This window comes from Lissotriton vulgaris, chromosome 7, assembly GCF_964263255.1.
Source record: "Lissotriton vulgaris chromosome 7, aLisVul1.2, whole genome shotgun sequence".
In the NCBI taxonomy this organism is placed as follows: Eukaryota; Metazoa; Chordata; class Amphibia; order Caudata; family Salamandridae; genus Lissotriton; species Lissotriton vulgaris.
The window spans coordinates 1,642,561,591-1,642,576,386 of NC_141695.1; the positions used below are offsets into that span (position 1 = coordinate 1,642,561,591).

At 44.0% G+C, this 14,796-nt stretch overlaps 1 protein-coding gene across 1 annotated transcript in view; it reads left to right on the forward strand.

Moving 5' to 3' along the window:
* The window catches only part of LOC147706184 (uncharacterized), a 121,428-nt gene that overhangs the window by 100,788 nt on the left and 5,844 nt on the right, over nucleotides 1–14,796 (forward strand). The window contains exons 4-5 of the mRNA XM_086929597.1: nucleotides 7,181–8,520; nucleotides 9,212–9,554. Coding sequence (XP_086785723.1) covers nucleotides 7,181–8,520; nucleotides 9,212–9,554 — 1,683 coding nt within the window. The remainder of the gene's footprint in view (nucleotides 1–7,180; nucleotides 8,521–9,211; nucleotides 9,555–14,796) is intronic.

Sequence of the window (14,796 nt, forward strand, 5' to 3'; positions counted from 1 at the left end):
CTCTTCTACACGTATGCCTGGGAACAGGAATTTAAGGGGTGGGTACTGTCATTTGAATATTAAAACATGGGAACGCAGAATTTAGGAGGTGACAATGACCTAACCACCTCTCTTGACCAATCGAAAGATGGGACCTTGTCACTTGCAACATTTGTGGGTGGTCTGGGGGTCCAAATAGAGTATAACTAGCCTAGTTTAGTTAGAGAAAATTGTCCGACTTGTCCGAGTAGCTGACCTGTCACTGACCCTACGAACTCTATAGGTGATTGATACAGAGCGCTGCGGAGCACTCTGTCCGTATTTTCCACAAGCTCCAAGGGGTGGAAATAGTCTTAAGTGCTGGCGAAGCACTTTGCTGGGAGATTCGAAAACCCAATCGGGGTTACTGGCGGATTCCGTGCAGAGGGGGAGTAACGCAGGCGTTGCATCCGAAGCTGCAGGTGTTGATCATGCCCTTTGACGAGCCCAGTCCTGACCCAAAACCTGAGGGGTATCCTGTCCTGACTGTCCTGAGCTGTACCTGCTCGCCTACTGGCATTCCGAATCCTTGAGGGTCCTTGTCCCCGCCTATTCCCAAACTGACCCGTGGCCAGGGTTAGTCCTCATTCTGTCCTAGGTAAATATATGTGTGGGTGTCTGTCTAACTATACTCTTACGTTTCCTTTTCTTAATAAAGCACTCTTGCCTGTGATATTTTCCTATCACCTTTTCGAAAGTGACTGTTTATGAAATTGTTATTAGTGATGTTCCACTTTTCCCCCTACCTATAGGAGATTATTAAAACTGATTGCATATTTTAGTTGTTCCATTATTCCTTCCCTTTAGTATGGTTGCTGTGAATTTAGTGATGATAGCTTAGAGTTAGTAATTAGAACACGAATATTAAGTACCCATATTAGCCCTATTCATTCACTCTGCCTTAGTTTAAAGTTCGTACTGATTAGCATGTTCCCAAATGCGCATACCCTGTAGTATTCCTTAGTACTCTATGGTGCTTGCCTTAATCCATAGCTACATTTTGGTTTTGATCTTGATCATTGATGTTCTGATTTGTATTTGCTGGTTACTCATGGCATCTTCATTCTAAACTAACTTCATATAAACTCTTAAAACTCCATCAGGTGTCTGTGGTCATTACATTTCACCAAGTGTCATTAAATGTCCTGAATGTGTAAGGTATTTCTGCTCTGATAGGAATCTTGTTACCTGTTCACTGCTAGCTCCTGATCCATCAGGAGTAATGTGCCTGTGGTAAGTCAGGTGCATGTATAGTAAGTGGTGAGAGAGTCACCCCCTGAATTACTCATAGTAGCGTGTAAGAATCACCCGGCTCACGCAAACTCAGTCATCTTATGCACGCCAGGGCCCAGTGCGTGGAAATTGGTAAACTAGTGACCCGGGTGAACTGCACGCTCTATCAGGAGGACCTGCCTGGAAGTTAAGGCTGGACTGTCCTCATATGGAGCAGGGTCAAGACTGATTAAAATATGGCTGGTTTCAAGCTGGAAAGGCATGGGGAGCAAAAAAAGATGGATTTAGGCACAGATCTCTGTACTGGGGTGAATGTATGACTTTGTTCAGCTTTCTTTCCATCAATTGTTCTTCTTGCATTTGTCACCTCACCTGTGAGAACCAGGATGGTTTTCAAGGGGACGCCTCTCTCACTGCGGGCCAGATATGCGTGCTGTGGGTCGCGAGCGCAGGCTACTATTCAGGGCCTCCCCCTTGGCCCGCGGCTTGGTCACGTCAGACCAATTATCTCTGCAGCCGGTTCCCCTGCAGCAGCGTTTCTGCAAGGCAGGCTCCGCTGCACCTCCTCCATCCTCCGTGCCAATCGGGGAAGGCAGATGCACCCAGTAGCCGCCAGATGCTAATGGCAGATAACAAGGTCTCTGACCAAGAGCCTCGGAGCGTTTAGCCTGCCATCTTGGCACGCAAGGCCAGGCTTTCAATTTCTGTGATCTTCTTGTTACAAGCAAAGCTCCCATGATGTAGCTTGCTACAGTCTTGTAAATTGCTTGAAACACCAATCTAAAACTGAGTGCTAGTGCTTCTATACAAGTTGTGGCTAAGAACTGCTTGATAAATGGTACAAGCCATTTTGTGCGTAAGTGCTTGCTTTTGGTGGAAAATAACATACAATGCATTACTTTCTCCCTCCCACCAGTTTCATAATCATAATGGTCGGAGTTAGAACATTTGTCAGCAAATTTGATAAGGTACAGTTTAACAAGTAAAGTGCCTAGTCTAAATTTTATATATAAAGTGCAACATGCATCATGGATTATGTCATTCCATTATTGTTCCATGCCCAATGTAGGTGTGCCCATTTTTAGAGGCCATTAACAAATTAGAGTGGTTTTAGTGAAGACGGTACACAAGGGTAAAATAAGTGTTTACTCTTCTCACCGCACTTCAGAACTTGTCTCTCAACACCTTCTACAATTAAAAGGCCTAAATAAGTCGAACTGTTCAACAATATTTTTACATTGGTGCATTTTGTGTCCCTAATGCTTTCATCTTCCATAGGACCTGACCACAAGAGTGACAAAAGTTTGTTATCAAATGCCTTTTTTTTTTTAAGTGAACATAAACATACATGACAAGCAAATATGCAGTGGGTTGTTAAAAGTTGTTCTCTGGACTCTCCATAATTACCATTGACCTTTCACTGTATTTGAACAAACAGCTAATGCAGAGTGAAAATAAAACTGATTGAAATGCTTCATATGTTTCCTTTATCCATGTGATCTCTTCTCAGGTCTTGTGGTTGCTGGACCTAGTTCCAGCATCAACCCTGCCAAGTTTCCCAGATCAATGCGTGATGTTCTGCTCCATTCCAGGTTTTTTCTTTGAATTCTGGGACTTGTAGTCTTGCTTTGTGCATTATAAAACATTTTTCCACATGTAGATATACGTTCAGGTGCTCACATAAGTGATGGAGCGCATGTCGTGACTTGAGTAAAAAAAGTGAAGGTAGACGTAATATCACATAAACAACAAGGGGTAATCCACAAAAATATATACAATGGAGGGAATGTTTCCTTGGGGGGGGTCGATGACGTTTCGACCTTTAGTGAGTCAAGATCATCATCAGGAGCAGCCAGAAACTGGAGTAAGGTAAGTTTAAATTAGCACTTAGCCCTATTCGATGTTTTCTTAGCATAGTGACGTAGTGCTCCCAGTGGCATAATAGGCATTGTCGGCATGCACATTGTTCAAATATTTAATTAAAAGGTAACCAGGCAGTCGTGGTTGGGGCGCGCAGGGTGTGTTCTGGATGCTAGTTACTGTGAGGTAAGGAGCGCGCTATAGAGTTCTAGATGCTGCTGAACTTTCTTCCTTTAGAAACCCAGTTAATGGAAAGGAGAGTGTAGGAGACACTCAACTCAGAAGGTCTGGTGCAGCTTGGCTTGAGTTAGGGTTCGCAAATTGCTCATGCAATCTCCAATTAATTTCTATGGGCCTGTAGGCCCATAGGAATGAATGGGACAGTATACCTTAATTGGGACTAGCAATTTGCGAATATCAATTAAGGAATGTTTAGGAATCGCTATTTTTATAGCGCTTCCCACATGCATAGGCTTTTGCGATTCCTAAATAGCAATTCCTTTAAAATCGCTATTTAGGAATCTAAAAAGCCTACGTTGATGCATGTGCCAGTAAGTCACTATGCTAAGAAAACATTGAATAGGGCTAAGTGCTAATTTAAACTTACCTTACTCCAGTTTCAGGCTGCTCACCCTGTCCTGATGATGATCTTGACTCACTAAAGATCGAAACGTCGTCGACCTCCCACCCAGGAAAATATTCCCTTCATTGTGTATATTTTTGTGGATTACCCCTTGTTGTTTATGTGTTATTTTGTCTACTTTCACTTTTTTCACTCAAGTCACGATATGCACTCATCACTTGTGTGGGCACCTGAACATATATCTACATGTTGAAAATACGAAATGATTAAAATTTCACATGTTGCCCTACATGTTCTGCTCTTAGATTAATTTAATATCAAGTTTAAGTGATTGCTTTCGCCTTTTTAGACCTAATTAGGCCACCCTTGAACCATTGTTCTCCTTATATATCGACGAAAAATAAGTCCTGATTCCTTCAAATTATTACCAACCACCTGCAAACACCAACACAAATTAAGCAACGGAGTATATTACGTTAAGTTATCTAGCATGTGTATAGCCTACAAGTGTGTGCTGCTCCGGTAGCGTAGTCACTGTATCATGGGCCCTACTGCAAGGAAGGAAATAGGCCCCATAGCTACTGTTCAAATTTTAACCCCTTCGCTGCGGCGGCAATTCCGCCGCAGCGCTAAGGGGGTGTGGGGGCCGCGCGGCTCTCCCATGCTCGTGACGGAACCGCTCCGTCACGAGCCTCAGATGCGCTGTGCTGATGACGGAGCCATTCTGTCACGCCCTGCCTGCTCAACAGAACGTCCAGCGAAAGCGCGCCGAGCGGGCCATGACGGAACCGCTCCGTCATCAGCACAGCGCGTCGGTGGCTGGTGAATGAGCGGTTCCGTCACCAGCATGGGAGTGGTTAAAATCTAGCAATAAGAGTTCATTGGGCCTCCGGGCCTGGTGCCACTGCACCTGCTGCACCAATGGAAGTGACACCGCTGTCGAGCTTTGTTCAGAGAAGAAATGAATTAACATTCCATGAAATTATAAAAATCAAGGCCCAGATTTTCTAACCTTTCATGAAATGCAACACAGCAAAGCAACTTGCTGTGCTGTGTTGCGTTAAAGGGCGAGAGCACAGATGTGCCATATCTACTAAGAAAAACAAAAAAACAATCCTTTGAGACAAATTCCTCTTTCTGTGTGTCCTGTAGAAGGCAGCACACCTGCAAAGAAAAAGAAATGAGGTGAAATGGAGATATTTCTCGTTGTTATGCCTCTCTCAGGTAAGTGTACCATTTTGGCACAAAGATTTATTGCCTTTCGTAAATCTGGATTTGTGTCAAAATACATGGGCACATTCGTGGGAATGGCTGTACTCCACCCATGTAACTCCTATCCGATCCAGTGTATCGCAATGCAGTGCAAGGCACTGTGTTGCATAACTTTTTATTCACAAATCCACGCAAGGCGACACAAAAAGGCTGTTCCGTGGCTTTGTAAATCTCGACTAGCATTTTGTGTCATAGCTGCGCCAAAAACTAAAACAACCACGACACAAAATGTTACAAAAAATTTAGGCCACAGTGCAGAGAGACCCAGATTGCAGAGCCGCACTCATATCTCATCACAAAACCGCCAATTGTTTTCCGCCTTGTCGCTAACTTGCACCAGGAAGCCGGAGTAGGCCTCCATATCTATTTCCCAGCATAAAGGGTTCAATTAATGCACTCTGCTGAGAAGTAACCCGTACTGACATGGCTCGCTTCACGGATCAGGTCTTCACTCACTCACAAAAGGTCTGGCTCGCGCCTGCGGTCAGCTACCGGGCGGTACGCACGCTGATGTCGTCAACACGCATTAGACGCCGAGGTGCTTAAAGTAGTATCAATCCACCGGGTTCAATCAGCCTTTGTTGACTGCAGAATGAAGAAAGAGGTCTGTTAATCTCTTACAAGGCACTACACAGCAAGGGGCTGGGTCGTTGAGCACAAAGGGAACAAACAGAAGTGCAGCCAACCCTTCAGTTCTGTGATAAGTGTCACTATTTAAATTGTGTCTTTCCAGACAATTGGTTCTCGAGTGTTTGCACACTTACCAGAAGGGACAAACCAATGTACTTTCAGATCAGTTTAACAATACTCTCTGGACACAATGACACCGTCTACACATTAGCACGGACATTCATTTAGGTTTACAGAAGTGAAATAAAAAAATAAATAACAGATGACGTAGTTTGTATTTATAAGCCAAAGACTTCATTTGTGTATTGTTTGACATATAATTGAGATATCAACGAACAAGAAAAAGCTGTGCATAGATAAGACGTCTGTTGCATTTTTTTATAGCAACTCTGCTGTGGATTTTTAAGAATCTTCTTTAAAAATTAATTATATTATATTTATATTGTGGAGGTGTTTCTTTTAGTATTTAATTAGGCATGCGTACATTTTTTTAAAATTATATTTATTTTGTTATGGCATATGTTGAAACAACAACAAATGTAAAAAGAATCTCAGTACAGGTAGAATATCTGTTTAAAATAGTTCTCGGAAAGCAATGCGTGTTTTACAATATTTATATATATATAATTTAACAGTTTATTAAGATCAACTACCTTGTGTTAGTCACATATAAACTTACTTTATTTATATTGAATAGCAGCTTTAAAAAAAATATATATATATTTTAAAAATACTAACCTATATAATATATATATTAAATTAAAACACAAAACAATGGAAATAATCCAATTCTGGTAGATGCCTAAGGAATTGTTACCATAGAATAACATTTTAGACAGTGTGATTAACTGTAGACCTGTCATAATAAAACCTTAATGTCACGATATGCACCCTGAATATCAAAGCTAGAATATGGAGGTATACAATTTTATGGCAAGACCGGAGGCTCCTATTATGCTTTCTTATCTTGCTTTATTACACACAGCAGCCAAGATAAGTAAAAAACTACAGTTCCCAGAGGGCCAGGGGACAAACTGGGCCATGGGACTGAAAAAACGTGAGAATACATTAGCCAATCACAATGAACGTATCAGATAAAGGCCCTAACTGACTGCGCAGCTTCCTCTTTTCTTGCTGCTCGCAGTCAGATAAGTGCCTTTATCTTTGCTCTCAGTAATTTTATGCTCTATATTGCATTTATTGACGTTTATGTTCTATTTTCATTGAGCCTGTTTTAGCGCGACCTCGCGCTAGTGCTTTCGCGCTGTTCGCGCGTTTCTTCACGGAGCTCCGGCGCTTCGTTCTTAACCCCCCCTTCCCCCCCCGTTTTCGGACGCTCTTGGTAGCGTCTCAGCGCGCGCGTCTTCGCGCGCCTTCTGACCTCTTTCTGGGTTCTTTATTCCTCCGGTCACCGTCCTGTGGGTGCCTGCTGTTCCGCTTCGTGCTCCAGCCTCTGTGCCTCTCAAGCTCCGTGTGAAGACGTCGCTTCACGCTCGGCCCAGCCCACAGCTTGTACACGCCCCCGCTCTGTCCATTAACCCTCGCCTACCTCCTGAGTGATATTTTGGCTCTCTCTCTTCACAGCTGTATCATGGAACGTGATAGTTCCTCAGAGGAAATCCCTTCCCAGGAATCTCATTCTTTTAAAAGGGATTTAAATAAATTCATTAATAATTCAGTGGAATCAGCTGTAGAAGTCTCTATGAAGAGAATGTCTAAGAACATGGAAAATTCAATGTTAAGCATCATGTCCAAAATGTTGGCCCAGTCTGCGGGGGAAAGCAGAAAGAAAAAAGTGGAATTCTCTGCTCAATCTCGTGCCCCTAAAAAAGCGTCTTTGATTAGCGAGTCTTCCTCGCATTTGACTGAGGACTCTGTTCCTCCCAGGCCTCCTTCTAAGGAGGGGTTTGTTGGCTCCGAGGGTAAACGCAAACAAAAAGAGAAACATGCAGAGTCTCCTAGGAGAAAACTGGTAATTTCCACTATATTGGACACAGATGACGATGATGATGATGCTAATTTTGATGACGCTGACCAATTGTTTGACCTGTTCGATACTTCTGACCCTTCCCCCCCTCCTGCTAAATCTCCCAAATTGGATTCCTTTTCATTTGAGCCTGTTTTTGACTCTGAGGGTTTACCCATGTTTGACCCCTCCACTATTCGTCACCCTAATTCCACCGAATGGTTCCCTTCTCACCATGTGGGAGAATATATCTCTGCCAGGCTGCGTCTCCCTTTGGAAGCTCCGGTAAGAGCTAGACTTAAATCCGAATGTCCCAAGCCTTCTCTTCCAGACAAAATTACGATGGTCCCTTCCATCGACCAACCTCTCCTCACTTTCTTCTCCAAGTTCGGCAAGGACCCCCGCAGAGGGGTGGATAAAGCTTGGACCACTTGCCAAGACAAACTATTGGATATTGTGGGCCCTCTCGCCCGTATCTTTGATTTAGCGGAAGCTGCCCGCTTAGAAGGTTCTGAACTTTCTGCAGAAGATGTTTCCAAATGGGCCCAACGCGCCTTCTGCCTTTTAGGAAATGCCAACTCCGCTATCACTCATGAGCGCCGTAAAGGTCTCTTAATTAAATTGGATCCTAAACTTTCAAATCTGGCTCCCATGGATCCTGGCCCCAAGGCGAATGGTCTCCTCTTTGGAGATTCTCTGGTTCGTGACCTTAGTAGATTTGTTTCTACTTTTGCTTCTTTGGACAAAGCCCAACAAACAGTGAAGAAGGTCTTCGCCCCTCGGGTTTTTGGACGGGCCGGCAGAGGCAGGGGTCGCTCTTCCGGCCGTCCCTACAACCAAGGCTCCAGAGGTTCGTACAACAACAATCAGGACTACAAGCCTCAATTCTATCCCCAACGTGGCCGCGGATTCAGAGGCAAAGGTCAACGAAATTATCGTCAAAACTCCAACCAACAAGGTAAGCCTTTCTTCTTCCCCTCCTGTGGGGGGTCGCTTAAAACTGTTTCTTCAAAAATGGCACACAATCAGTTCAGATCCGTGGATCTTAAACACGGTACAAGGCTACCTGATAGAGTTCCTTTCCCCTCCCGTCCAATCTTCTCTTCCTCCCCCTCTCGTCTTTTCAACTCTGATGGCATCTCAAATTTCAAACGAGATCGAAGCTCTTCTCCTCAAAAGAGCAATTCAAGTTTTTCCCTTCGACTCCTCAGGCTTTCTAAGCTCCATTTTTCTTGTTCAGAAGAAGAACAAGAAGCTCCGCACGGTCATCAATCTGAAATGGTTCAATCAGTTTGTAGTTTACCGCCATTTCAAAATGGAGACCATTTTACATTTGAGAGACACTCTTCGTCCCAACGACTGGATGGTCCGTCTGGACCTTCAGGACGCATACCTCACGGTCCCCATCCATCACTCTCACTGGAAATTTCTTCAATTCCAGTGGACAGGTATCAACTATTGTTTCACCTCTCTTCCCTTTGGCCTATCTTCCGCGCCCTGATGCTTCACGAAGCTTTTGAAACCAGTGGTCGCCTATCTTTGATCTCTTGGCATAAGGCTAATTATTTACCTGGACGATATCCTTCTCATGAATTCAGACAAACAGTGTCTCCTTTCCGACCTTCTTTTGACTCAGTCCCTTCTCTTAGATCTGGGTTTTCTCATCAACAAAGACAAGTCGTCTTTGACTCCTTCTCAGAACATGGAGTTCTTGGGATTCCTGGTGGACTCTGCTGCAGCGTCCCTTCGCCTTCCCCTTTCCAAGGTTTCCAAGATCAAAGCGGAGATCCTATCCGTTCTTCAGTCCTCTCTTTTGTCCCTCCGATCTCTTGCACGGATTGTCGGCCTTCTCTCTTCTTCCATTCAGGCCATCTTTCCAGGTCCTCTCCATTATCGTGCTCTTCAGCGACTAAAAATCCGTCATCTTCGTCAAGGCCTTGCATATTCAGATCTCGTGGCACTAGACCCCGAGTCCCGCACCGAGCTTCAATGGTGGATAGACCATTTAGATGCGTGGAACGGGCGCACTATCTTCGCCACGGCCCCAGATCTAGTCTTAGAATCAGATGCAAGCCTGTCGGGCTGGGGCGCCCGGTGTGGACCAATCTCGACTGGAGGTTCATGGTCCGCAGAGGAGTCAAAATTGCACATCAACTGTTTAGAGATGCTTGCAGGTTCCTTTGCGATCAAAAGCCTTTCCAAAAACAGAATTCACTGTTCTATTCTCCTCCGCATGGACAATGTTTCTGCGGTCCGCTACATCAACCATCTTGGCGGAACACGGTCCAAACCCCTGGCGGACTTGGCAAAGAGTCTATGGGAATTTTGCCTCGCCCATCATCTTTCTCTGACTGCCGAGTATCTCCCTGGAGATCTCAACAGCGTGGCGGATTGGCACTCGAGATTTCTTCGAGATTCCAGCGATTGGAAGCTTTGTCCATCCGTTTTCCTCTCTCTTTCCCATCTTTGGGGCCCTTTCTCTATCGATCTTTTTGCTTCCCGCCTCAATTCCCAATTGCCCCAGTTTTACAGTTGGCGTCCGGATCCCCTGGCCTTGGCGACAGACGCTTTCCTGCAGGATTGGTCTCGTCACCTTCATTATGCCTTCCCTCCTTTTCTGATGATCAACAGGGTTCTTTCTCAGGTTCGCCGCCAGTCCTCGTCCCTGGTTCTAATTGCCCCCTTCTGGCAAGCCCAGGTTTGGTTTCCGACTCTTCTCGAGATGGCAGTGGACTTCCCGGTCCTTCTTCCCTCTTTCGGAGACCTACTTCTCAATCCTCAGGGCGAACAACACAATCTCATTCTCGATTCCTCCCTGCAACTCTCGGCCTGGAAAGTTTCCGGCCTTCCCCTTCTGACGTCCTCATTTCACAAGAGGCTTCGATCTTCATCAACCAAGCTTGGGCTCCGGGAACATCCAAAGCATACAGATCCGCCTGGTCTCTTTGGACAAGCTGGTGTTTGGAAAGGGACCTCGATCCCATTTCAGCCTCTCTGAATTTCATAATTAATTTCCTTGGCTCACAAGCCAGTGCCGGTAAGGCTTACCGCACCGTCAATCTCTATCGCTCTGCCATCTCCCTCTACCATTCCCAAATCGATGGTAAACCAGTTGGTGCTCACCCTATGATTTGTCGTCTACTCAAGGGTGTCCGTTGTGCGAAACCTCCGTTGGCTAAGTATTCCTCTTTATGGGATGTTACAGTGATATTTAAATTGTTTAATGATTGGCCAGACAATGCTGTTCTTTCTCTAAAGATGTTATCTGCCAAACTCACTATGTTGCTGTGTCTAGTTTCCATTAAAAGAGTTTCTGATGTTAAGGCTCTAGATGTTTCTGCTCGCCAATATTCTCCTTCAGGTGTGTTGTTTCAGATACGCAGACGTACTAAGACTAATTTGGATTCAGTGTTTTATCCTTATTTTCCAGCTCATCCCAAACTGTGTGTGGGACAATGTTTGAAAGTGTACGAACACCGAACTGCTGATCTCAGAACGCCCTCTCATTCTCAACTCCTTATTTCTTTTATCAAACCCCATCTTCCTGTCTCTTCTCCTACTCTGGCCCGTTGGGTCCGTTGGGTCATGTCTCTTGCCGGAATTGATGTCTCCGTTTTCGGGGCTCATTCGGCCAGGGGAGCCATGGCTTCTACAGCCTTTTGGTCTGGCTCTCGTCTGGAGGACATTCTGAGATCAGCTGACTGGTCAAATGACAGCATATTTCGCATGTTCTATTGTAAACCTGTTCATACTGTGGCTTCTGATATTGTTAATATGCTTTAAACAAGCATAATAGGAGCCTCCGGTCTTGCCATAAAATGTAGATTTTTCTAGTATTCATGACGGAAAATCTTAATTTTATTAAAGACACGGAGGCGAGTATTATCCCGCCGCAACATTTCTTAACATTTGTTCTCCCTCCCTACAGCGAATCCAGCCTTGCCACCGGCTTCATCTTAGAAGATCTACCCTTCAACTTCTTCGATCTTCTCCTTCGAGTGCTCCAATTCCAATGCTCCCGGATCCTCCTCCTGGACTCCTGTTTGGTCTTCTTCCTTGGATTCCCCTGCTACAAGACTTATGTTCCTGGACTTTGGCTATATCCTTAATTTTATTCATTTTCCCTTTGTTTAATGACTATACTTGATCTGCTCGCCAGCGAAAAGAGGAAGCTGCGCAGTCAGTTAGGGCCTTTATCTGATACGTTCATTGTGATTGGCTAATGTATTCTCACGTTTTTTCAGTCCCATGGCCCAGTTTGTCCCCTGGCCCTCTGGGAACTGTAGTTTTTTACTTATCTTGGCTGCTGTGTGTAATAAAGCAAGATAAGAAAGCATAATACTCGCCTCCGTGTCTTTAATAAAATTAAGATTTTCCGTCATGAATACTAGAAAAATCTACATTATCGAGAACAAAATATCAAATCCAAAATATTGAAAGGTAAATACGTATAGATTGTTTATACCTAACTCTGCATATATGTACCTATACAATATATATAACTTCAAGGGACTCAGATATGGAGTTAGGAATAGTAAATCTTTATATGTTCTAGACGCACTCCCTTTCAATATTTTAGTCTTCGATACTTTGTCTATGATATTCTTGTATCTTGATATTCTTAGCCTTGATATTCAGAAGGAAGTCTCTGAAAAACGCAGTAACCCACTGACCTGGTTATATTGTTATATGCATGGCACATGTTCTTTGCAGCAGGCATATTAACCCTCTGCGCTACCTTACAATGAATTAAAACTTCCATGAGTCAAAACGTCTATTAGACAAACCTCCGATCTCGCCTGGTAGACGATTAATCACCTGAGTTTTCTTGACATTTTAATTGCTGCCTGAACATTGCTAGAGGCCATGAACACGCAGAAGGTGCGTTTAAGCAGAATATAAGTTAGCAAACACCAAACAGGCACCCCGTGCGAAGTTAGCACCCCGTGCGGTGGCACTGGTCACAACGCCCTAGAACCGGCCCGGGTACAGCCACACAAGCCACCCTCACCACCTCAGATGGTCAGGGACATCTTAAGGATTTTGGGGGCCCTGGCCAAACGTATTTTGGGGGCCCCTGTTCAGGACATCTTACAATTTAAAAGATCGAATTTCAGGCTTTTTATGACCTCTTTGGCCATGTCACTGACAGTGCACAAGCACACTCGTCCAAACTTTAAATGTGTTTTTCTACATTTATTCCGGGATAGTGACTTGTATTTTCAATATTTAACACAGCAGCAGCTCACTAATATTACTGCATATGATCTCTGTGACGCCCTCCCATTTCTCATATGTGAGGTCCTGTATTGATCTAAAAGAAACTTTTTTGGGGGATGTTGCATGAAACATAAACAGAGCATTTCTCTGCAAAATGTCTGCAATCGACCACATTCAAAATAAATTGTAGGAAAACGGTATTTAAAAAATTTGTTTAAGAATTACTCAAGATCATAAGGGTAAGACAGCACAGAGCTGGTTCTAAAAGGGCCCCCCTAAAAAGGCTGGGGCCCTGGGCCAGAGCCAACTTTTCCCATGTCTTAAAATGTCTCTGCAGATGGTATGGTTGGTTGCAAATGGATGTCGTTACGACAGAGGTATGAAAAAAGAGTAGTTTGATGATTACTACTTGAAGTACTGTTGTCGGATTTGATTTTGCATCTAGAAGAGTATGTTTATTGAGCTGATGATATGTTAATAAGGTGATTATTAATACTAAGATGAAGATATTTGATGTTGGATAAAAATAAAGAGACTGTATTGCAGTTAGGTGTTTACAATCATGGAGAAGTGTAAGAGTGATGTGGAAAACCTGTGTTTGTATGTTTGATTGTCAGTAAAAATAAAGTCTTCATTAGTCAGACTGCTTTGATTGGTGAATGCTATGGATACACTTTAAACAGGTACAGTTTCTATAGCCTGGACTTTTTAGGAAACTTTTTAGGAGAGGCAACTGTAGTATATTAGTAGCACGTTCCAAGTAGTGGTCCGCAAAACTGCCACTGCTTGATGCAGAACCGGTATTTTGCTAATTAATGTAGTTGTGAAGTGGCCAGAAGAAAGGTTTCCCACAATTCTTGTCTAGACAGTACAACTCGCCATCATGGTATTATTAGCCCTGCTGTACTAGTTTTGTGCATGCATTTCTCACAAATGTGGTTGTAGCCTGCTTTCTGCTACTGCAATAGCAGTGAGAGAGTGATAACTCACCTGACATTAGGACCTTGCCAGAATATCAGAATGTATATGATCAGATCAGATATTACTGTACACCAATCCTTTCGGCATTCTTCAAACCAATGTATCAAACTCAACTCAGCATTAAACACCATATATAGAACAATAGATCTGTGTATTCTGGCTTTAGCTAATGATTTTTTACTGCAATTATTATGGTATTTTTCCTGCAACTGCACATGAACAATTGAGGCCTATGAAAAGAAGCTAGTGGGCAACTTGTATTGAGCCACATTTCGCCAGAAACACTGTATTAAGACATTACTGAGAAAGATACAGCAAATTGCTACAAATATGTATCATCTTACTGGCAATTACAGCTGGAGTGTTTTCAATGGGACTCACTCAGGGCTTTATGGTTAACCACTCTGGTTCCTCACAAACCAGCCTCATGGACCTGCTAGAGCCTCATGCGATCTTCATGGACCAAGGTGGGGCCATTCAGTTGGCCAAGTTGGATCCTGCGCCAAGCGGACATACTCTGTGCCATCTGCTTCAGCCCAGCTTGACTTCATGCTGAGCAGGCACAAGTGAAACGTGCATGCGCATCCAGCATTCATCACATATGCGTCCTCTACTTAATCGGCAATGCTGGACTCACACTTCTTGTCTTGGCAGTCTGGGCAATGTCCTTATCACAGATTGGCTTGTCCCTGTAGAAACTCTTTGATAGAGCTTGTTGCTCTATGGGTCCTTGCTCATAGAGCAGAACATGTCAACAATGGGATACCTTTATTTGTGCTTGTAGCCTGTCTTCTTATGGGCACCTATCTCTTGCCCTCCCAAAAGCCTGTGTCAGCACCTTTGTGTAACCACTTGGTTTTTCCTTGTGGGATTCCTAGCTCATCGTTCAGAGCCTGAACCTACTGAACACAGGTACCCATTGGTCTTCAAGGTGTTTGGGAGTGCCTGATAGGCGTGCCCATTGGAGTTTCTGACATTTTCTTTAGACTTTCCATCCCATTTTGTCTGTAATCACCCAAACCTTCTCCTCACT